General features: G+C 40.9%; 1 protein-coding gene across 8 annotated transcripts in view; it reads left to right on the top strand.

The window, feature by feature from the left end:
* Positions 1–24,820, top strand: part of MAPKAP1 (MAPK associated protein 1) — a 265,377-nt gene that overhangs the window by 99,802 nt on the left and 140,755 nt on the right. For all 8 annotated transcript variants that reach the window (XM_019033883.4, XM_055351923.2, XM_063697026.1 and 5 more), the window contains one exon: positions 20,522–20,694. In XM_019033883.4, the coding sequence (XP_018889428.1) occupies positions 20,600–20,694 (95 nt within the window). In that variant the 5' untranslated portion in view covers positions 20,522–20,599. The remainder of the gene's footprint in view (positions 1–20,521; positions 20,695–24,820) is intronic.

Here is a 24,820-nt window from a genome sequence, read left to right as displayed (position 1 = left end):
AATATGCTAGCTACTAAAACAGGTTGAATTCCTATCAGTTTCAAAGAGAGTGATCTCCTCAGTCTTTGAATGGAGTATTTTAAATAATAGGATTTGAAAATAATTGCTTAATACCTGAATTCAAGATGACATAACATGTTTTGAGTTCTCAGGAAAGCCTGTTTAATGTAGCTCCCTACTTATTCCTAAATCAACCAACTTTCTTATTCACTCCATGAACTGTGTTGGTGAAACCTCTTATTGCAGCTGGAGGTTGCACTTTATTCCTTTGTTGTTCCATTGTTTCCTTTAGGGTGAGGGAGAATAATTAAGGAGAACATCTTTTCTGAGCAGCTGGAGCCAAATTCCAGCTGACTGCAGCACCTGCAAAGTTGACACCTCTGCCTCTGGGTGGCAGGGTGGGATGCCAGCCGTGGAGCCCGTGACAGTGGGTTCCGAAGTGCAGAGATGCGGCCGTGCGGTACCACTCCTGTCCTTCTGTGAGCTTCAGATGGCAATAATACCAGTGAATGCAAAGTGTCTGTTTTAGACTAATTAGAGGGATGATTTGTGAAACGGTGGCTATTTATTTAATTAATCACCAGCACAAAGCCATAAAACCCATATTTTAAAAAACCCTGTTAGTTTGCCATGTGGTTAATAGATTGGGGCACGTTAAAAAGTGACACAGTGATGTATTAAAAATGTTCCACCTAAGGTTCCTTCAGGAAGGAATGGAAGCTGTCTGCTTTCAGATACTGAAGTGTAACCTGCCAGGATTTGACCTGTCTGAGGTTTTAATATTTGTAAAGGCATTTATCTTTTGAATAGCGTCTTTATTAGGACTTCTCTTCTTGGAATATTTCAAAATAAAAAATGTTTGTAGCATAATGAAAAGTTATAATTAAAGTGAATTTTGCTACAGTTTCTCTTAATGATGAGGAACTATATTTTCTCGTTAAATTATACTATGTTTACTATGCATAGCAGTATCTTTTATACCATAGGTTATTTTCTGTTTGTAAATAAGGGAGTCATTTAATTAACTAAATAATAAATGCAATAGTATTTTTGTTCCCACTGTCAGCATTGCATTTTGTTTTGCTGTGGTGTTATTTTACTATCGAATAGGAACGGGGATAATTGGTGTACTTGCTCAGCCTCAGCTCAGGTGAGTTGTCATTTCTTTATAGTAAGAATAAATGTCTAATTGACTTGTTCAAGAGATGACATTGGCATTAAAATTGAGAAGAGATGGCTTAGATTGTAACAACTGGTAATGTTTTTTTACACACACAGACTTGTTGATTTTCAGTACACACAAGCACGAGTACGTACAGTCCCTCTTGTACTTTCAATACTATTGGGAGATAAATTTGGTACATCTGTGCTGTTATTCATTCTTTATTAACAACATATTATTGAAATTATCAGTGTTCCTGCTAAAGCAAGTTTAACTATGTAATGAAATGTTTTCTAGAAGAATTTAAAATCATGTATGAAAATGTGTTGCTCAGGTGAATGCTTGTAAGGAAATTGTGCAGTTCTTAGGATTGTGTTTCTCTGCTGTGTTGTATAATTACCTGCTCTGGTAGAAGGGGAGCTGGAATAAAACATGAGTATGTTAATGCAGCCTGGAGCTGATGTGGTGGTGATGATTACAATGCAGATAAAGCATTTCTCATAACTGCTGTTGCCTACTGGAGCCTTTGAAACATCTGGACCTTTAATTGAAAAATAGTGTGGTGCTGTGCAAGGCAGACATGCTAAGTGAAGTCACTAATTTAGAATACAAAAATATAATTGATAAAGTGTTTTATTTACATTGTATTTAAATATTCATACTTTGTTATGCTTTGTATAACAGGGAATTACTGGGTTAAATTTTCATGAATGTAGACAGTCTAAATGAGATAAATTAAGTGAAAATGTTAATGGAATTTTACATTGGAACCAGAAGGCAGTTTGGTCCAGGAGAGTGTGTGCTTTTGCATCTGTCAGAGCCTTTTAGGGAAGCAAATAGGTTAAGTCTTATTCTTTGAGTGTTGCATTTTAGAATTAACCATCAGTTGGTAACATCATTATATTTCTTTCTTGTTGTTGTAATCATACCTTGTTATTTAGTTAAAAAAAAAATGTTTCTTGGCATAATGGTAAATGGCTGTAATGGCAACATTATTGCCCAATAAACCAAAGCCTTGCCCACCTCTTGGGGCAGGTTATCAGAGTCTGCCCAAGAGAGCAGAAGAGCTGGTGAAGGGCTCGCAATTAACCTTTGTCCTGTGTTCGCAGCAGGGGAACTGACCTAGCAGCCTTCCGAGGAAATCCAATTTAATTTAAAATGAATTTGAAAAGACAAATTAGCCATATCTATTTTAATAAGATAAAATCCTGACTCTCCCTGTGTCTGGTTTAGTTAGGACCTCAGAGGAGGTTGGACTGACTAGGACTCAGGGTGAACACAAGGAAAATACTGCCAGGGGGCTGAGCAGAAACCCCGGAGACTTTGATACATGAGTGACTTGTCAGTTTCTGCAAGTGAACAGGTCTTGTGCTGCCCATTTCTGCAGGCAATTGCAACCTGAGATGGACCTTTGTCTCCTCACACCGTTTGCTTGTGTTGGAGCTCGATGCCATGTTGATGTCATGTGCTGCTTGCCCATCTCTCCAAGGACCACATTGTTATTTTCCTCTTTTGTCATTATCAGAGCACAATTGGGTACTGCCACCTGGGTAGCCAGATTTAGTAACAGATACACCTCACGATTACTGATGAGCCTCATAATCCGAGTACAGATTGTCTGTGGCCTGGAAGTTGGTGCTTGACCACTGCTTCTTGAAACTGAATCAGACAGAGGCTGGGTGCAGTGGCTCACACCTGTAATCCTAACATGTTGGAGTGCCAAAGTGGGAGGCTCGCTTGAGCCCAGGAGTTTGAGACTAGCCTGGGCAACATAATTGAGACTCTGTCTCTATAAAAAAAGAAAGAAAGAAAGAAAGAAAGAAAGAAAGAAAGAAAGAAAGAAAGAAGGAAGGAAGGAAGGAAGGAAGGAAGGAAGGAAGGAAGGAAGGAAGGAAGGAAGGAAGGAAGGAAGGAAGGAAGGAAGGAAGGAAGGAAAGAAAGAAAGAAAGAAAGAAAGAAAGAAAGAAAGAAAGAAAGAAAGAAAGAAAGAAAGAAAGAAAGACGCAAGTGTGGTGGTGTTCCTGTAGTCCCAGCTTCTTGGAAGGTTGAGGTGTGAGGATTGCCTGAGTTTAGGAGGTCAAGTATGCAGTGAGCCATGTTTACACCTCTGTACTCCAGCCTGGACAAAAGAGTGAGACCCCATCTCTTAAAAGAAGGAGAGAAAACGGAATCAGAAGGTTCTACCTGGTTTGGTTTTGTTTGAGACAGGGTCTTGCCGTGTTGCCTAGGCTGCACTAGCTGAGGGTTTTGGAACAGCCTACTTAATGAACAGCTCTAAGAGGGAATGAGCGATCCTCACAGGACTGTTGGGCATATTAAATGAGATAATGTATGAAAAGTGCTTGGACCCTGATAGGTGCCCAATAAATGACAGCAGCAGTGACCTGCCAGTTGCAGAGAGAGCTTGTGGTGGGAGTGCAAAGGCTGTGTACAGAGGAATGCACTTTCTGTGCCTGGCCCCGTCTCCCATCGAGACTGTCAGCTTTGTAGCTGGCTACTTTTACTTTGTGTTGCTGTGCTGACTACCTAATTGAATAATTTGTCTGACAGTTTGTATTATCCTGTGGATCTTGCTGTACCCTCAGTTTTAGAAATAAAAGTTTTCTGCCACTTACTGCTTTCTTGGTGATGCTGTCTGGAAGACGCGGATGAAGGCCCGATAATCTGACTTTTTGGGCTGCTTCTCAGTTGTAAATTTTGTTGATAGTTACAAGTGATTCTTTCCAACAGAAAGCGCTGTTCTAGATAGTTAGTAATTTATCTCTTCTTTCATTTGCTGATGTTTATATTTCTTTCTTTTCTTTTTGAGACAAGGTCCCCCTCTGCTGCCCAGGCTGGAGCACAGTGGTGTGATCACAGCTCATTGTAGCCTCAACCTCCCAGACTCCAGTGATCCTCCCACATCGCCTTCCCGAATAGCTGAGATCACAGGCTCACACCGTCACAACTGTCTAATTTTTAAATTTTTTGTAGAGATGGGGTCTCTTTATATTGCCTTGGCTGGTCTCGACTCCTGGGCCCAAGTGATCCTCCCACCCCAGCTTCCCAGAGTGCTGGGATTACAGGCGTGAGCTGCTATTTATATTTCAACATGCATTTGCGAACTATGTTAAATGCAGACTTTCTCAATTGGCTCTTTGCAGTTGTATCACAATGTAAACAACCATAATATATTTTCTGCTGAGGAGGAGCATCCTTCTCTGTCACCAGAGGTGTAGGTTCTTTGTGTTGGCCTTTATGTGTTACATAGAGTAACAACTATCCCAGTTATTTCACATGTGCATTTTGAGGATGAAAGTGAATGTCGTAATTGAAGAAATGTGAACCTATTTATTTCCATTTTGTCTGATGTTTTTACATTGTTTGCTAGGAGGTGCGTCAGGGACTTGAATTAATTATAATTACTGAAGAGACGTACACTGATTGAGCAAATAAAGTAGTAAGCCCATTTATGCCAAGGCCATCTAATTAAATTCTAACTTTGGATAAGCTGGATGTGCATGAAAGATTAATTTTAAGAGATTTTTATGACTTTCTAAATAATGATACAGTGAAATTTTTGAGTTATATCATTAAGGAACATTGAATCTTAAAGTGATAAAACACTTAGTTACGAACCTACCACTGTATAGAGATTTGTGGATTTTTTACACTATTTAAAATTAAGGAAACAATTTTAATGTGAATAGTGACGTTTAAAATTTTTATAATGTTTAATCGACTGAAACCCTGCAAGAAATGAATATGACATATGCGCCTGGATTATTTCCTTCAATATTTATGCAATTTTACATTCTCAAAATACTTTGCTATCTTTGAAATTAAATTGTCCTCGGGATAGTTGGAGGGTTATACCAAAATTTCCATATAGTTTAGGAAGGTGATAATGGCTGTAATATAACCTTTTTTAGAGATACATCATCTAGTAATGGAGTCAAATATACATTCTCCATTGAGTTTTAATTTTAAAAGTTGATATTAAATCTTCAAGACTCATTATATTATGATAATTGATAGAGTTTAAAACATGTAACTCTTCTTTATGGTTTTTTAAAAAAACCTATTTTTACTTTTAAAGCGTATTGATTTTATTATATAAATGATTTAATAATGAAGAGGTCCCTAAACTTATGCTCTGTGATGGGGCTTAGTTCATGCAGATTACCTTTCCCTGATAATATCATCATTATGGAAGCTATTGTTTGTATAGTTAAATGCAAAGCACTGTGTAACATTAATGATCTACAGAATCCCATCATGGCTTTGAAAATTCGAAGTGGACATTTTACATGCTTTAAGATGGCTAGATTATACCTGTGTGAGAGCACATTCTGATACATGCTGTAACTGTCCCAAGGCTGGATGAGAAGAGAATGTGGTTCTTCTCTCAAAATAATTAAGATAGAGACCTTTCCCTGTTGTCCCTACTTCTCAATTTCATGTTTGCTTGAAGGAACATTTTGTCCAAAAATCTGCCTGGTCTGAGTAACAGCTTAAATTACAATAATAAGGAATAATTGACATTTGTATGATAGTTTGCAGTTCTCAGAGGATTTTAACATGCTTTGTTTTCACTTTATACTTCCTGATAATCTTTTGAAGTAGATGGTCTCATCTCTATTTTATGGGAGAGGAAACTGACTTTAAGAGAGATTATGGGCTTACCCAAGGCTGCACAGCTCAAGGCTGGCAGGGCCAGAGTCCAGATCAGTTCAGTTGACTCAGCAAACAGAAGTCTAGCAAATGTAACTTATGTTGGTGAAAACTGCCAGTATCAAGAATTGCTTTCTGAATTTAGGTCTTTGAGAAAATGATTGTTTCTGATACGGAGTGGACTGGCCTTTTTTTTTTTTTTTCCTTCATACTTCCCCCCATGTTTTATGAAATGTCTTACCTACATTTGAACATGAATGATTGCTAGTTTTTCAGTTGATGTCTTGAAATAAAAGAATTATTTGAGGCTATTAATCAAACTTCATTTGATAACAGATTGTTTAAACCAATAGTTGCTAGGCATTTTCTTTCTCAAAAATGTCAGAGCATCAAAATATAGAGGGTTTGTTTTAAGTAGAGAAAACCATTTCTGAGAGCAGCAGCCTCCTTTCTTGTTTTGAGTCCAGGACTAAAGATTTACATTTGCGGACAGGCGCGGTGGCTCACGCCTGTAATCCCAGCACTTGGGAGGCCAAGGCAGCCAGATCACCTGAGGTCAGGAGTTCAAGCAGCCACGTCACCTGAGGTCAGGAGTTCAAGAACAGCCTGGCCAACATGGCAAACCCCTGTCTCTACTAAAAATACAAAAAATAGCTGGGCGTGGTGTCAAGTGCCTATAATCCCAGCTACTCAGGAGGCTGAGGCAGAAGAATTGCTTCAACCTGGGAGGCAGAGGTTGCAGTGAGCTGACATCACAACATTGCACTCCAGCCTGGGCAACAGAGCAAGACTCCATCTCAAAAAAAAAAAAAAAAAAAAAAAAGGGACTTACATTTATCATAGATGTTACAGAAGGAAAAGTTACAAAATGCTATTTTCTGTGCTATGTTGTACTCTTGAAAGGATTATAGCCTGGCTTATTCCATGGTGTTTAGTAACCAAGTTTTTTGGTTGAGATCCTAGGTATATGAAAGGGTGTCTATGGAGGCAGAGGTAGATTTGTTCAAATTTCATAAGGGTTAGCACTAAGACTAATGAGTAAAACTTGCAGAGAGATTGCACCTCAGTGGACATAAACACATTTTAGCTGGCAAAACTGTTTGCCAGAGACTGAAGAAAAGGGGCTACTTCACATGGTGACAGGGACATCATCAGTGAAGGTGTTCAGGAGAGGTTGTAAGACAATCATTTGTTGATATTTCAAAGGGGATGACCCTTCAGATTTCTTGTAGTTTCAAAAGTCTATGAACGGCAATATTTTTTTTTAAGTCTATTGATATAAAAGTAGATAAAAAGTAGGAAGAAACACCATAATAACCAGTATTTCTTGAGCATTTACTGTGGGACTAGGCACAGTAATAAGTGCTTTACATGAAGTCTTTTTTTTTTTTTTTTTTTTGAGACGGAGTTTCATTCTTGTCACCCAGGCTAGAGTGCAGTGCTGGCTCACTGTAACCTCCGCCTCCTGGGTTCAAGTGATTCTCCTGCCTCAGCCTCTCGAGTATCTGGGAGTACAGGTGCCTGCCACCACGCCTGGCTATTTTTTGTATTTTTAGTAGAGACGGGGTTTCACCATGTTGACCAGGCTGGTCTCAAACTCCTGACCTCAGGTGATCCAGCTGCCTCAGCCTCCCAAAGTACTGGGATTACAGGTGTGAGCTACTGCACCGGCCCGTACAGTCTTATTGAATCGTCTCAACAATTATTTGAGGAGGTACTTTTATTATCCACATTTTGTATGTGAGAAAATAGTGACTCACAGAGCTTAAATAAATTGTCCAGACACACATAGTAAGTGGCATTGCTTATAATTGAACTCAAATCTATCTGATGCCCCGACTTGTGCTCTTAATCACACAGTACTGCCTCCCTAGTTTCTATTAGTTATAGCAAGGATCCTGGAGGTACCCAGATCAGAACTTGACCTTGTTAAAGAAAGAGTGGCAGTTGACGTTCTTAATAATAAAAGCTTAATGGAACCAAGGTTGGTGATTCAGAGGAAATTAATGAGATTTTGTCAATTTTATTTTAAGCTTAACTTGTCAGAAAATACAGTGTCCAGTGACAAACTGTAGAAATGTTTTTGACAAATTAACTTGACTACAGGTGCCAGATCAGGGAAATGTTAATTTAATAGCCTTTAAGCATTCCAGATTTATTGAAGGTTAAGATAGCACTACAAAGCCAAGCCCCTATCTCTGAATGGATTTGTCATAGAATTTTACACAAAATCCATTTATAAATTCAATATTACCATTTTGAATGTAAAAAAAAAAAAGTTCTTTTTGTGAGTCCATAAAGCCAGAATTTTATTAAGATCAAAATGTTACAATTCTGGTGTTTGGGTTTTGTTTTGTTTTTTTTTCTCATGTCGACCCTCTTTACTTCCCATAACCCGTAAAACCTGAATTAGACCAATTTAGGCCAGATTTTGTTTGAGATTATTACTTCTGATCAAATGAAGTCCATTAATTATCATTAGAGTAGTGATCATTTGAGACCCCTGTACCAAGTCTGCCTACTGTGTTGTTAAAGACAAGACCATTGGTAGAATATAGCATCCTTTGGTCCTTCTTGAGGAAGTTGGGATAAAGGTACTGATGGAATAGAACTGTAGCCATTCTTTTCAGAGAATGGCTCTTTTGAAGGCTGCAAATAACTCTTTTATCAATTTGCATCATTACATCGTCTGGATACACTGATATATTTATTTCTGCATTAAAATTACACGTAATGATCTGCTTGTGCAGTTGTTACTAATGGAATAATGTTGCCTGCTTTTTGTCTCTTTAATTGCAGAAGCTAAGCTGTCTATCCTTTCTCTGTTTCTTTTCCTTGGGAGAGAAACTGAACACTTAGCAGCAGTTTAGATCTGATACTCAATTTATTACTGGGAAACCTTGATATTAAATAGCAATGCTAGCCAAGCCTTTTGTCCGTAAGACTTAATTCAGCTAACTCACTTGATATGGATATTTCTTTTTTTCTTTTCTTTTAGAGACAGGGTCTTGCTCTGTTGCCCAGGCCAAAGGGCAGGGGGCTTAATCGTAGCTCACTGCAGCCTCAACCTCCCAGGCTCAAGTGAACCTCCCACCTCAGCCTCCTGAGTAGCTGGGACTACAGACATGTGCCACCAGGCCAAGCTTTTTTTTTTTTTTTTTTTTTTGAGATGGAGTCTCGCTCTGTCGTCCAGGCTGGAGTGCAGTGGCACGATCTCGGATCATTGCAAGCTCCACCTCCCGGGTTCACGCCATTCTCCTGCCTCAGCCTCCCAGGTAGCTGGGACTACAGGCGCCCACCACCACGCCCGGCTAATTTTTTGTATTTGTTTTAGTAGAGACAGGGTTTCACTTTGTTAGCCAGGATGGTCTCAATCTCCTGACCTCGTGATCTGCCCGCCTTGGCCTCCAAAGTGCTGGGATTACAGGCATAAGCCACTGCGCCTGGCCTTTTTTTTTTTTTTTAAGACACATTTATTCAGCGTCATGATCAGACTGTTACATTTAGCAATCAACAGCATGGGTACAAAAAAGAAATCTACATTAAAATCCTTTGTTGGAATGCTTTACGTTTTCCACAGAAGAAAAACTAAAACAACCTGTTATACAATTAGTCACAAATACAGTCCTCGAGTTTTTTGCCCATACACATGAGTATTTGTCTAAAACATGTCTTCTTTGTAGCAGCTAGGCCTTGCCACCACTGTGCTTGGCTGAGTTCACAAATCTGTTGTAACCTGTAGCTTCCCTGTCACTTGTCTGGCTCTCCTCTCCTGTTAAGCTTTGTTTGCTGGCAGTAATTAAAATTTTCTGCCACTGCTGTAGCTACTGCTGCTACTGGAACTGCCATAGCCACCTCGGTTTTGTGGTTTGGGAAAGTACTGGCTTCCACCACCATAGCTGCCAGAGCTTCTGCCTCCAAAGTTTCCTTTCATCATGGGTTCAAAATTTGAAGACTGATTGTTGTAATTGCCAGAATCATTGTAGCTTCCACCACCCTCCAAAATTGCTTCCATCAGTACCAAATCCATTATAGCCATCCCTACTGCCACCATATCCACCACCACCATGGTTGCCACCAAAGGTACCACAACCACTGAAGTTTCCTTCATGACCAAAGTTGTCATTCTTAACCGAAGTCACCTTCACGACCACCACCAAAGTTTCCAGAACCACTTCGACCTCTTTCGCTGGATGAAGTATTAGCCATCTCTTGCTTTGACAGAGCTTTCCTAACTTCACAATTGTGGCCATTCACAGTATGGTATTTTTGAATGACAGTCTTATCCACGGAGTCATGGCCATCAAAGGTTACAAAGGCAAGTCCCTTTTTCTTGCCACTGCCTCGGTCAGTCGTGATTTCAATCACTTCAGTTTTTCCACACTGTTCAAAATAATCTCGCAGGTGATGTTCTTCAGTGTCTTCTTTAATGCCACCAACAAATATCTTTTTCACAGTTAAGTGGGCACCTGGTCTTTGAGAATCTTCTCTTGAGACAGCTCTCTTTGGTTCCACAACTCTGATCCACCTTGTGTGGCCTTGCATTCATGGCTGCATCCACCTCCTCCACAGTGGCATAGGTGACAAACCCAAAACCCCTGAAACGCTTGGTGTTGGAATCTTTCATTACCACACAGTCTGGGAGCATTCCCCATTGCTCACAATGGCTCCTCTTGCTCTCATTGGTTGTTTCAAAGCTCAACCCTCCAATGAAGAGATTCCTTAGCTGTTCGGCTCTTTAGGAGACTCTGACTTAGGACGGCAGGGAGAAGAGAGACTTTAACGATGCTTCCTTGGTGTGTCCACAGGCAGAAAGGAGTAAGCTGACAAACATAGCATGATATTTCTTAATTCAAGATTATTTTGAACTGAATCCCATCTGTATTCTTATTGCTTCTCCTACTTTGGAAACTATCAGGTATATGATTTTGAAATTAATTTTATGATAAGCAGCTAATGTATATTATTTTAATTAATAGGATCAGCTAAGAAAAGCTGCTCTAGATAATGTTTTAATTCATCAGCATGTTCAAATACATATATTTCAATTCTATATCTGTTCACATTCTGTGTATTAGAAGTTATTTTAGATTTTTAAGTTTACCCATTTTATGAGCTAATTATTAATTGGGTAACCTTTGGTTCATAGTATTGATATTTCATAATTGGCCTAGAGACACTTTTTAAAAGACTGAGCTTTTCCAGTATATATCACAAGTTACAAAACATTCATAGTCTTTGACTTAGTAATCTACTTCTAGAAATATGTTCACATTTATATAGGAAAATGTTTATGAGATTATTTATAATAATGGAATACTGTAAACAGCTTCCATTTCTAAAAATGGGAGAATAGGTGGTACCACCATATGCTATAATATAATGCAAGTGTTTAAATCATGTGTTAAAAGAATATTAATCATTTATTCCATCAGTATGTGTAAGTAACTATGTCGGGCCCTTTGTTAGGTGCTGGGGATATTTCAGAGAGGGAAGAGTGTTCCTGAAGAACAGGGGCTGGGAAGTAGAAGAAGTATAGCTGCTCTACCTGGGATAGAGAATTGGTAGGTCCGGTGGGTCCATTCTGAAAGAGAGTCTGAGGAGTCCTTTTGATTTAGCCAGCTAGCATGAAACCCCTGCTGTGTTCTAGGCTCTAGGAGAATACAAAATGGATGAGGCTATTTTTCCCTTTATGTAGTTCACAGCTAAATGAGAGAGTGTGGGGAAGAAGTTGGTGAGGGTAGTTACAGAAAAAAGTGAAACTGTAAGTCTGTGCAAATCAAATTGTTAGGGGAGGAGAGAAGAGGGAATTTATTTGGTCTTCTACCTTCTTGGAAGAGGTGATATTTGAATTGAAGGACAGAAGAAGAGCTGTGTTTCTTGATCAGTGACTTTGTGGCAGGCATTTTAGATACATCTTATTTGCTTTCCAAGTGAGTAAATACAAGTTCTGAGAGGTGAGGTTACTTGCCCAAAGTCTAAGGTCTAGCAGCTAAGGAAGTGGTAAAGCCAGGATTCCGACCTGGGCCTAGCTGACCCCGAGTCTGTGCTCTTAATTACTGTTCAGTGTACATCAGTAATGATATGAGGGACCAGATTGCAAAGGGCATTAACTGCCATCTAAGGAGTTGGAATGCTACCACTAGGCCATCATATGTTTCCACATGACTGGCATGGTCTGTGATTTGAGAATAATCACATTGGTGGCAATAAGGAAAGAAAGATTTGGAGGGAGAAGGATTTTTAAAAATAAAGAAATAGTTGGAGATTGCTGCAGTGGTCTCGCTGACAGATGACAAAGCTGACGAAGCCTAAACTGGGGCATTGGCAATAAGCATGGGAAGGAGAGAGATTTGGGAGGCATTTCAGAGGCATTTGGATGGTAGAGTGTGAGACAGAAAGAGGAATTAGGATTCCTAGCTTGCATGACAGAGTAGATGGTGAAAGCCTTAGTTGAGATAGAGTATAGAATGACAGACATGCCAGTGAAGAAGAAAATTGGTGTTGGATATGTTAAATTTCAGATTCTGACTGCATTTGCAAAGCCATCAGGTCAGGGAGAGGCTGTGGGATATGAAGTTGAGTCTAGTTGGTCCTCATGAGTTGCATTTGTGCTGAGAAAGTTTTGCTATAGGAAGTACTTTTCTGTTTGTTCTCAAACCTGCCTTGGGGGCATTTCCTGATTTAGGAGCTGCTCTGGAGAATGTTGTTCAACTTCAAATTGTCAGCTGATTGTGAATTTATTACCTTTTTTTTTTCTTTTTCTTTTTGAGACAGAGTCTCGCTCTGTCCCAGGCAGAAGTGCAGTGGCATGATCTCGACTCCCTGCAACCTCTGCCTCCCGGGTTCAAGCAATTCTCCTGCCTGAGCCTCTCAAGTAGCTGGGACTACAGGCGCACGCCACCACACCTGGCTAATTTTTTGTATTTCAGTAGAGACGGGGTTTCACTGTGTTGCCCAGGCTGGTCTCAAACTCCTGAGCTGAGGCAATCCATCCGTCTCAGCCTCCCAAAGTGCTAGGATTACAGGCCTGAGCCACTGTGCCTTTCCCTTTTCTTTTTCTTTGATAAAAATTACTTAACCTGCCATAGTAAGGTATCTGAGTTATATATATTTTTTTCTTTTTTTGAGACAGTCTCACTCTGTCACCCAGGTTGGAGTGCAGTGGCATGATCTTGGCTCACTGCAACATCTTCCTTCTGGGTTCAGGCGATTCCTGTGCCTCAGCCTCTGGGGTAGCTGGGACTATAGGCACATGCCACCATGCCTAGCTAATTTTTGTATTTTTAGTATATTTAGTATTTTTGTATTTTACCATGTTGGCCAGGCTGGTCTGGACTCCTGACCTCAGGTGATCTGCCTGCCTCGGCCTCCCAAAGTGCTGGGATTGTAGGTGTGAGCCACCATGCCCAGCCCTGAGTTATATTTTCTTTTTTTTCTTTTTTCTTTTTTTTTGAGTTATATTTCAACTTACTTTTTCCAACAGCCTGTCACAGCACATAGTATGTTCTTTTTTTTTTTTTTTTTTTTGAGACGGAGTCTCGCTCTTTCGCCCAGGCTGGACTGCAGTGGTGCTATCTCGGCTCACTGCAAGCTCCACCTCCAGGTTTCACGCCGTTCTCCTGCCTCAGCCTCCTGAGTAGCTGGGACTACAGGTGCCCACCACCACACCCGGCTAATTTTTTGTATTTTTAGTAGGACGGGGTTTCACCGTGTTAGCCAAGATGGTCTCGATCTCCTGACCTCGTGATCTGCCCTCCTCAGCCTCCCAAAGTGCTGGGATTACAGGCATGAGCCACTGCGCCTGGCCAGCACATAGTATGTTCTTAATGATGCCTACTTGATCCCTTAACACAGGCTACATTTTCGAAATCGATCCTCTCTTTCCCTCACCTAAAACTTTTAAGCCCTGAATGGTACTCTTATTCTTTTTATCTCCTTTTTCGTTTATAATATTTATAATTTTGTTTCTAATTATAAAAGTAATACATGTCTATTATAGAAAATACAGAAAACTATAAACCAGAAAATTAAAATCACTGATAATCCCGTGTCTCAGAGGGAACTCCTGCTCACCTTTTGGTGTATTGGTATAGTAGGTAAATACAATAAGCATCTTTTTCTTGGTTAAGGTTCTGTTGCATGGAAGGGTATATTTTTATATCTGAGAGGCCTTCACTAGCCCCCTTTAGCCTGGGTTGCTTCTGGGCTTTCTTGACAGACTGGACTTTCCCCTTCTTAAAACTTTCGTGACATTGTACAGTGAGACCTTCAGCAAAACAGTTTGATGAGGGTCTGGTCTGCGTTGTATGTCAGTGGACTTTGTCTTCGGAGCCCAGCATCATGTTTCAGCTGGTGTTTGTTGAATGCATGAGAGAATGAGAACATAAAGCTAAGCCAGTTTCCCTGTGGCAACACTTTCTCTGTGTTGCCCGCTTCCCTGTGCTCTAAATATGCCTCCATTTCCCCAGTCCTGTATGGTGGAACACATAAATTGCCATGCAGTGAAACTGTATGATATGATCTTTGTTTATTGCTAGTTGCTTTTTCATATTTAGACATCTATGGAATATTGCTTGCCTTGATGTGTGATGAATACTTTTAATCCTTCGGTCACCGTTCTTTTAAATAAGTTAATTACTTTCTATTATGTTGATGGATTGTTTTATGTTTTAGATGATTCCTTCTAAATATTGCAACATAGGGACTATTAGGATAGAGCTAACTGCCACCACCTTGAGCTTTTTCAGAAGACAGTCTCCTTATTAAAAAATACGTAATTTCAGTGTGCAAGGCACTTTTCCCATCATCAGTTCGTCAAGATGGAATTAGAAGATTAAAAAGATAAAGTGCTTCATTCATTTAATAAGTATCTATCATATTCATTCCGATAGTTTTTGCCCCACTTTCTATTTTACTATGAAATAGAGGGTAGTAAAGAGTACTGTACTCTTTAGAGTAAATAGAGGAGTATACTCTGTGTTACTCATATGAGTACCATATAACTATCTGTCCTCATTTCCTAAACAGTGGTGACTGCCCTTCAGTCAACTGACAGTGGCAGGGTTTCCTGGAGTCTCCATCTCCTAACTGCTCTCCTCGAGCAGCTCCTCAGGCAAAGCTTTCCTCAGGTTTGTGGGGAAAAGAAGAGGGAGACGATTTTCAAGCCTTGAAGAGTAGGAATTGATTACATTTAGAGTAAGTCCAGGGAAAGAGGGCGTTGGTGTTTACAGTAGGGCCTTTGGAGTCAGGCTGACATGAGGTTTGAGTCTTGGCTCTTCCGCCTTGGTTACTGGATGTTGAGCAGATGACTGTAGCCTTGTAAGCCTTGGTTTTCTCAGCTATAATATAAAGGTTACACCAGGTCGCAGTCACTCACGCTTGTAATCCCAGCATTTTGGGAGGCCGAGGCGGGCGGATCACTTGAGGTCAGGAGTTCGAGACCAGCCTGGCCAACATGGCAAAACCTTGTCTCTACTAAAAATACAGAAAGTAGCTGGGTGTGGTGGCACGTGCCTGCAATCTCAGCTATTTGGGTGGCTGAGGCCCAAGAATTGCTTGAACCTGGGAGGTGGAGGTTGCATTGAGCTGAGATTGTGCCACTGCACTCCAGTTTGGGCAGCAGAGCGAGACTGTTTAAAAAAAAAAAAGTTATGATAGAACCTTATTTCTTAGAGTTATTGTATGAATTAAATGATATAATTAGGCAAACATTTAGCAGAGTTTACTTAACAGCTCTCAGTAAGTGCTAGCCCTATCCCCCGCTCCCCTTTTTTTTTCTTGAGACGGAGTTTGACTCTTGTTGCCCGGGCTGGAGTGCAGTGGCGCCATCTCAGCTCATTGCAACCTCTGCCTCCCAGTTGCAAGCAATTCTCCTCCCTCAGCCTCCTCAGTAGCTGGCATTAAAGGTTCCCGCTACCACACCTGGCTGATTTTTGTATTTTTAGTAGAGATGGGGTTTCGCCATGTTGGCCAGGCTGGTCTCGAACTCCTGACCCAAGGTGATCCACCCACGTTTTCCTCCCAAAGTGCTGAGATTGCAGGTGTGAGCCACCGCACCTGGCCTAAATGCTAGCTCTTGTTACAATAGTCAGTATTATTAGTGTTCCTGCAGTACCCGTTCTTGGCCTCATGTGACCTTGTAGTAAGCTTGAGTAATAGAAATGGGTCGAATTTCAACACAGACGCCCTTTCTCGCATACTGCTCTGCGTTTCTAAAGCATCTTCCAGTTTATGAAGGACATTCACATTTGTCATCTCGTTGAATCTTCATATCTTGAGATACTGTGAATCCTATAGCTCCTTAGTTCTAGTGCTTCCAGAGGAAGAGGAATAACCAGAAATAAAAAGAGAGAGCAATGACAAGCAACTGATCTGGGTCTGAAAAGGAGGGTAATATGAGGGCTATCAACCCACTCCAGAAAGATTCCCACTGTTTGCATTGTAACCGTTTGCCTGCCCGACAAGGCCAAAACACTTGTTATTTAGTGAAGTCTTTGTTAGCCATTGAAATTATTATTTCAGAGCTGAAAACCGCACAAGGGAATGTGTGCTTGCCCACGTGTGTTTGCATACGAGACAGAAAGAGAGTGCACATGTGCAAGAGAGAGAGAGCGAGTGTGGGTGCATGCATTATGTAGGAGAATTATTTTTTTGGTAGTTGCTTTGTAATATACAGATGAGGCTGAGGGAAAAAAATCAGTCTATCTAATGATGGATGCTGGGTTGTGTGCAAAGTGGAATTACTCTAAAAATGTTTTTTAAACTGACTTTATAATTTCCTTTCCCTGTACTGACCTTTTCCACCTCAGAATGATAGAATTATAGAGTTAAAGATGGAACCACATGATTGCTCAAGTCCCTCCACTTTCATCTATGACCAGGAAATGGATCCATAGAGGAAGGGCAAGAGGGTTGGAGAAAACTAACATTTACTCAGTTCCTACTACGTGTCCTGGCAGGCACTGGAGTCACTCATACATTCATTCTGTAGTTCAACAGATTTTTTCCTCAGGGTCTTCTGTGTGCCAGGTACAGGGCCAGGCATTATGTATGGAACAGTAAACAAAGCAGACGTTAACATTGCTCTCAAGGAAGTTCAGAGGAAACTTCGTGGAGAAAGCATACACTAAAGATGTACATAAATAAATCATCTCAATTGTTAAGCGCTCTGAAGGAGATGAACAGGACATGTGTGAGAGAATAACTGCAAAAGGAGTGTTAACAGTGACAGCTGAGCCCTGTATAATAATAATTAATAAGTAATAATAATTCTTATAAGGGTCTTATGATAGGTAGGTCCTACCATTCTCCTCATTTTACATATGAGGAAACAGAAGCATAGAGAGATTAAGTAACCTCCCAAGGGCACACATTAGAGGATGAGGAGTCACGCATGCAAAGCCATGAAAAAGAGCCTCTCTAGATACAGTGAACAGCACCTGCTAAGCCCTGGGACGTGAGAAATGCAAGCAAGGTACACACAGGCACACGTGCTGGTATATTGAGGGTACTTCCAGAAGGCCGGTATAGCCGAAGTCTGATGAGCAGGTGGGGGAGTGGCAGTGGATGATGTTAAAGAGGTAGACGGGGCCAGATCATGTGGTGCTTTGTTGGATGTTGCAGGGAGTTTGGATTTTGTTCACGGTGTTTGGGAGCCACTCATCGAAGGAATTTAAACTGAATATGGTATGATCAAATCTGAGTTTAAAAAACAGATCTAACTTGTGTGTAGAGAACAAATCAGATAAAACAAGAGTACTGTAGAATAATTTGGGAACTGTTACAGTAGTTCAGGTGAGACCTGATGGTAATTTTGGTGGCAGTGGAGATAGAAGTGAGATGGTTTTGAAATACATATTTTTCACTTTTTTTCTTAAGATAAAACATTACATAAAATTTACCATTTTAACCATTTTAAAGTGTACAGTTCTGTGGTATTTAATATATTAACAATGTTATGAACTGTTAACTGCCAATTTCAGAACATTACCATCACCCCCAAAAGAAACCTCATACCTCCCAATTTCCCACCCCTGTCATCTGCTAATCTACTTTCTGTCTCTATGGATTTGCCTGTTCTGAACAGTTCATATAAATGGGTTCATACAGTAGTGGCCTTTCATGTCTGGTTTCCTTCTCTTAGCATGATGTTTTCATGGTACACCCATGCTGTGTGTATCAGTACTTCATTCTTTCTCATGGCTGAATAATATTCTATTGTATGGATTTTGTTTATCCATTCATTAGTTAGTGGACATTTGGGTGTTTTTCATTCCTTGGCTATTATAAATAATGCTGCTATGAACATTTGTCCAAGTTTCAGTGTGAGCATATGTTTTTAGTTCTCTAGAGTATATACCTAGGAATGGAATCGCTTGGTCATATGGTAATTCTGTGTTTCATTTTTGAGAAACTGCCGAACATTTTCACAATGACTGTATCATTTTACATTCCCACTGGCAGTGTCTGAGGATTTCAGTTTCTCCATATCCTCACAAATCCTTGCTATTTTTAGGGTTTTTTGGGTTGTTGTTTGGAGTTTTTGCCTTTTTTAAATTATAGCCACCCTAGTGAGTAAGAAGTAATTTACATTATGGTTAATGATATGAAACAGTTTTCATGTGTTTATTGGTCATTTGTGTATCTTCTTTGGAGAAATGTCTCTTCAAATCTTTGCCCATTAAAAAATTTTGTCGTCTTATTGAATTATAAGACTTCTTAACGTATTCTAGATAGTAGAGCCTTACGAGATATATGATTTGTGAATATTTTCTCCCGTTCTTTTGATTGTCTTTTTACTATCTTGATAGTATCCTTTAGGCACAAAAGTTTTTGTTTGTTTGTTTGTTTGTTTTTGTTTTGAGCAGAGTCTCCCTCTGTTGCCCAGGCTGGAGTGCAGTGGCATGATGTCGGCTCATTGCAACATCTGCCTTCCGGGTTCAAGCAGTTCTCCTGCCTCAGCCTCCCCAGTAGCTGGCAATACAGGCGCCTGCCATCATGCCCAGCTGATTTTTGTATTTTTATTAGAGAGGGGATTTCACCATGTTGGCCAGGTTGGTCTCAAACTCCTGACCTCAAGTGATCTCCCTGCCTTGGCCTCTCAAAGTGCTGGGATTACAGGCGTGAGCCACTGCGCCTGGCCTAGGAACAAAAGTTTTTAATTTTAATGAAGTTCAATTTATTTATTTTGTTATTTATGCTTTTGGTGTCATATTAAAGAAATCGTTGCCTAATCCAAAGTCATGAAGATTTACACCTGTTTCCTTTTAAGAATTTTATAGTTTTGCCTCTTACATCTAGATCTTTGATTTATTTTGAATTGATATTTTTATGTGGTATGAGGCAGGACTCCAAATTCATTCTTTTGCATGTGGCTATCCACTTGTCGCAGCATCATTTGTTGAAAAGACTGTACTTTCCCCATTGAAATGTATTTTTGAAGTAGAGACATTAGAACTTCCTAATGAGGTAGATAGGCAGTGTGAGGGAGGAAGAAGCATCAAGACTGTTGAGATGAGCAGCTGGCTTAGTGGTGGCAGCACATATTATTAAAATAAGAGGGGTTGTTGTTGTGACTTGGGATAGGAGGGAGTGAGGGACAATCAAGCGTTCCGATTTGAACTCGTTTTCGGTGACATTTTTCTGTATACTCTGTGTGGTGAACATATTGCATGGGTGGGAAGGAAGACTGAGCCAGCGTGCAAGCCTTCTGTGAGGGAGGGGAATGGCCAGAAGGTTGGCGGATAACAGAAACACAAAAGGAGGGAGAGAGGATGGTGTCATCGGATGGCCTGGGTCTCAAGAGAACAAGGATTTTTTTCACAAAAGAGAAAGTACTAGATTGGAAGTGTTAGCAGGGACTAGGATACCTACTCTTGCATGCCTTGAGGGTTCAGGGGTTATTAAAAATAAAAAACAACCCCAACAAAGCAGTCCTCTTTTAACAGGACAGCAGAGGAGGCAGTATCCTCAACAGCAGGTTCAGTGAAGTCCAAGAGGTAGAGGAAATCGTTTTAAATAGCAGCTGAGGATCTATGGGTGTTTGCTGATTAGCGCAGCAGCTCTCGAGGGCAGAGTGGAAGATGCAGGTGGGAGGAGTGGTAGGTGTGTGGGAGGGAGTGGGAATATATCCAGCAGTGTGGGGTTGGTGGTTAGGGCAATAATGGAGGACCAAAGGGCCCTTGAACCTGTGTGGTACTGAAGGAAACAGATGTACTGCCTAGTGGAACTAGCCGCCATAGTCTCTGAGAAGGCAAGCACTTGTTTCAGTGCTGCGGGCCTAAATCCTTCCTGGGAGAGTATGACAGCTTCCCAGGCAGCTCATCTCATTGTCTCAAGGACAATGAGACAGTTGCCAGAGAGGCACCCAGTGCTAAGGTCCAAGGACACACTGAGTTAGTAGCAAAGCCAGCCTCCTAACACCAAACATGAACTCTACTCACCACTCATATTTTCCTCTTAGTTTTAGTGCCCATTTACCTTCCTGCTGGCAGATCCCGATCTGTTAGTTTATTATAAAATGAAAATTTAAGGAAAAAAAATCCTTGAAACTAGACAGTGTTTCCACTTTGGGACCATTCCATGGTCACAGCAGGTCTGTACAGCAAGGATGAAAAATGGCTGTGCTGCCCACAGGCCTGGAGAGCAGTGGGGTCTGTATAACTGGCAGTGTGCTTTGCTCTCATGTGTTTGTTCTGTCCACAGGGTCATGTAGGTACAACAGCAACCAAGAAGATCGATGTCTACCTCCCTCTGCACTCGAGCCAGGACAGACTGCTGCCAATGACCGTGGTGACAATGGCCAGCGCCAGGGTGCAGGACCTGATCGGGCTCATCTGCTGGCAGTATACAAGCGAAGGACGGGAGCCGAAGCTCAAGTAATCCATTCTTTTTGGCTGCTCTAGTTTCTTGTGGTCTTTTGGCCACCCAAAGTGTCTTCTAGGCTGGTTAGTCTTTCTAGGCATTGGCCTGGAACCACACTTCTGCACTGATCCAGCTCTGGGTGCTCACCAGGTCTCGCGCCTGTGCATCTCAGAGAATCAGCTTGCAAAATAGACTTAGAAGTTGGTGAATTACAGACATGAGAACATGGATTTTTAGTAATTTCCAAACCCTTTTATGATCCCTGCTAATAAGCAACCTGGAAGGGAACTGGAGGGGATTGATGTTTGTTGAGCACCAACCATGCATTGGGCACTGGGCTGGGCACTTCATAGCTGGTATCTGGAATCTCGTTTGATCCTCCCAGCTCCCTGGGAGGTGAGGGTAATGATCCTCATTCTGCAGTGGTGGAAGCTCAGGTTCAGAGCTGTTACTGGATGAAGGTTGCACAGTGAGAGATGGCAGAGTCAGGATTTGATTCCAGGTCTGTTTGATGCCAAGGTTTTTGCATTATTTCCTTCTGCGTTCTATAGAACCTTTGGTCCGAATTTTAGTTTTCTTTATCAGTTAATGGTTCTAATTTTCTCTCAGTCACTTGGCTCTGTTCTTCATTAAATAATTATATTTAAAGTGTAGTGCTTGAAAGTAGCCTCTCTATGCCTCTGCATTATAATTTGAACTTTAAAGTGCTTTGCTGCATTGCCTCTCCCCTACTTGAGTTTCTGACAGGCATTCTCTTCTAGTTTTACATGTTCTTTCCAGCAGTAGGGTTTAGAACACAGCAAAATGTAGTAGATGCCTTCATTTTAAAAATTGACTCTCAGCTGGGTGCGGGGGCTCACACCTGTAATCCCAGCACGTTGGAAGGCCGAGGTGGGCGGATCACCTGAGGTCAGGAGTTTGAGACCAGCCTGGCCAACATGGTGAAACCCTTTCTCTACTGAAAATACAAAAATTAGCCGGGCATGGTGGTGGCCATCCGTAATCCCAGCTACTCAGGAGGCTGAGGCAGGAGAATCGCTGCAGAGGTTGCAGTGAACCGAGATTGCGCCACTGCACTCCAGCCTGGTGACAGAGCAAGACTCCATCTCAAAAGAAGGATTTTCATGGAGATGTTCTCTTCCCCTTTCACATTTTCAGAGTTAGTATGATCCAGTCAGCAGTTAGTTTTTATTTTTCTTTAGGTATATTAAATTTCTTTAGGTAAATTTAGTATGACACATAAAATCATTTTTTCAAATTCTTATTGACATTGCCCTCCACTTTGCCTGAGTAAGTTGTGGACACAAAGCTCTGGTGGCAGAGAAAGCCTTTCACCAAGATGCCACCTAGGCTTAGAAAATGGTTCATCAGCGGCACTCCTCAAGGGTGAGCTGTGAGGTCCTCCCTTTTCTGCATGAAGTGGGAACAAGGAAACAGGAAAAGGTGTCACAGAACAAATGACTTTATCGATGTTGTCTGAAGTAATTCTTTTTTTTTTTTTTTGGAGACGGAGTCTTGCTCTGTCGCCCAGGCTGGAGTGCAGTGGCGTGATCTCGGCTCACTGCAGGCTCCGCCTCCCGGGTTCACGCCATTCTCCTACCTCAGCCTCCCGAGTAGCTGGGACTGCAGGCGCCTACCACCACGCCCAGCTAATTTTTTGTATTTTTAGTAGAGACAGGGTTTCACTGTGTTAACCAGGATGGTCTCGATCTCCTGACTTCGTGATCCGCCCGCCTCGGCCTCTCAAAGTGTTGGGATTACAGGCATGAGCCACCGCACCCAGCCTTTGATGTAATTTCTTAAAACATTACTTAGGGCAGGCACTGAAATCAAGAGAGGAACTTGCCCAGGGTTACTAGTAAGTAACAGAGATAGGAATTGAACTGTGATGTACATCTTATAGATGAGGAAACTAACTTAGAGAGACTAAGTAGCTTTCTTATGTCACATAATAAGTGGTAGAATTAGTATTAAAACCCAACAATCTCTGACTCCAGAGCTCCATCTCTTCACTATTACATTATCCTCTCCACCATGGAACTCTGTTATAGGTGAAATGAAAATATTTATTGAGTTTGTACTTATTGCAGGCACTGTGCTAGATCTGGAAATACAGAAATGAAAGAGGCAGTTCCTGCCATCAGGGACCTTTCTGTTTAAGGTAAATAGGTAATAACAATACAATACAATTACGTGCAAAATCAGGTGCTTACAAGGAGATCTAACCCCACATTTGGGGGTGAAAATGGAGTCGTGAAAATCTCCCTTGATTAAATGACATCTAAACTGATACCTGAGGGAGCAGTAGGAAAAAGTCATGTAAAGAGGTTGAGAGGAGGGCATTCCAACAGGGAAAAGCATGGTTATGATAGACCTTTAAGTTCATGCTTTAAATTCTATATTCTGCTCCAAATACATAATAATAGTAAATGAAATGCTATTAACATATTTGTACTTTAATAACAAGATAAGCATCCTGGTGGACTAGAAATAGAAACAACTACAGAAACAGGCAGAGTGTGCTAGAAGTCCATTATTTTAGGGTATTACTGTCCTTAGAGCATGCTGTGGATGGGTTTACCAGTGTATGACATACTGATTTTTCTCAGGCTTCAGGGCAGCTAGTCAGGGCATGGGTGATGATCAGAGCCCTCAGCCAAACATTCCTGGGTGAGGGAACAGTCTCATCCATCTAGCTGTGTACTGTGCAAATATTGTTATTTTCTCCATATGTCATGGTGTCAAAAAGAGTGGGAAATACTACGCGAGGGTATGGGACCAAAGGAACTGCATCCCTGGACGGGGACCAGAGGAAATGACAGAAACTAGAAGCTGGAGTGAGACTGTCATACCTATGAAAAGAAGCTGAACAAGGCTTGCTTGGGTCTGTGGCTCATTTAAAGTTGTGTGTCTGGGGTGCCAAGGAATAGAGAGAGCAGTGCAACCGGGACCTGACTGTGGCATGGCTGGGTTTATGTTATCCCTAGTATTACAGGAACCCTGAACTATCAGTGTAAGACCTGGTTCTGGTCTGGAGGCCTCTGTTTGGATGAGGGTGGAGGGTGGTGGCAATATCTGTAAAAGCACTGACAGTGAGTAGAGGGAGAGAGCAAGCAAGGGTTCTCATTCAAGAAGAGCTCAGCAAATTAAAATTCCAAAACACACGAGGATAGCTAGTACTAAGAAACACAGACAGTAATCAGGAGATGAATTTGGGAACAGAATATAGTAAAGCAGTCTGAAAATTAATTTCAAATAAATATGTTTAAGCTCACCAAACAGATGAAGGAAGGAATAACATTCATGGTTCACTTCTAGGAAATTATGAAACGAAAGCAAGCAAATTTGAATTTAGAAAAGAACCAATTAAAAGTACAGTACTGGAAATATAAAATACAATTATTAAAGTAAAAAATACTTTGGGATAAACTCTAGGCTGGTCACAGTTCAAGAGAGAATGAGGTGAAGGACAGTTGATACTGAGTAATTCAACCTAGGATATAGTACAAAGAGATAAAGAGGTACAAAGAATGAAAGAGAAGAGACATGAAGGAAAGATTCAAAGGCTCCCACGTGTGAAGTGGAGAAGGAAGGGAATAGCAGAGAAGCAATATTTGAAGAGATAATGTCAAAGAATTTCCCAGAACTGAAGACAGATATGAGTGGGTTTGATGTTAAAAACACATGCAAATTAAATGGCGGAAGAAGAGACTTTTTTTTTTTAAACAAATGGTCCTGGACCAGTTGAAATTCTATAAGCTGAAAAAATCAACCTAAATCATGTATCTTGTATTAATTAAAAATAAATCACAAGTTAAATGTAAAATGTAAGAAAAAAACAGGAGAAAATCTTTGGGACCTAGAGCAAGTTAGACTTCACTAAAATTAAAAATATTTGCTCTGCAAAAGACCCTGTTAAGAGGATGAAAGGACAAGCTACACACTGGAAGGAAATATTTGTAAACCACATATCTGACTAAAGACATATAGAATAGGTAAAGAACTGAGAACCCAACAGTAGAAAGTTTAGACGGTTGATCAGAAAATGGGCAAAGGCATAAACAGACATATCACTGAAGAGGATATGCATACAGATGGCAGATGAGCACATGAAAAGATGCTCAGCAACATTAGCCATTA

Source organism: Gorilla gorilla, chromosome 13 (assembly GCF_029281585.2).
Source record: "Gorilla gorilla gorilla isolate KB3781 chromosome 13, NHGRI_mGorGor1-v2.1_pri, whole genome shotgun sequence".
Classification (NCBI taxonomy): Eukaryota; Metazoa; Chordata; class Mammalia; order Primates; family Hominidae; genus Gorilla; species Gorilla gorilla.
Note: the sequence above shows the minus strand (reverse complement) of the source record. Positions and strands in the feature narration are given on the sequence as shown.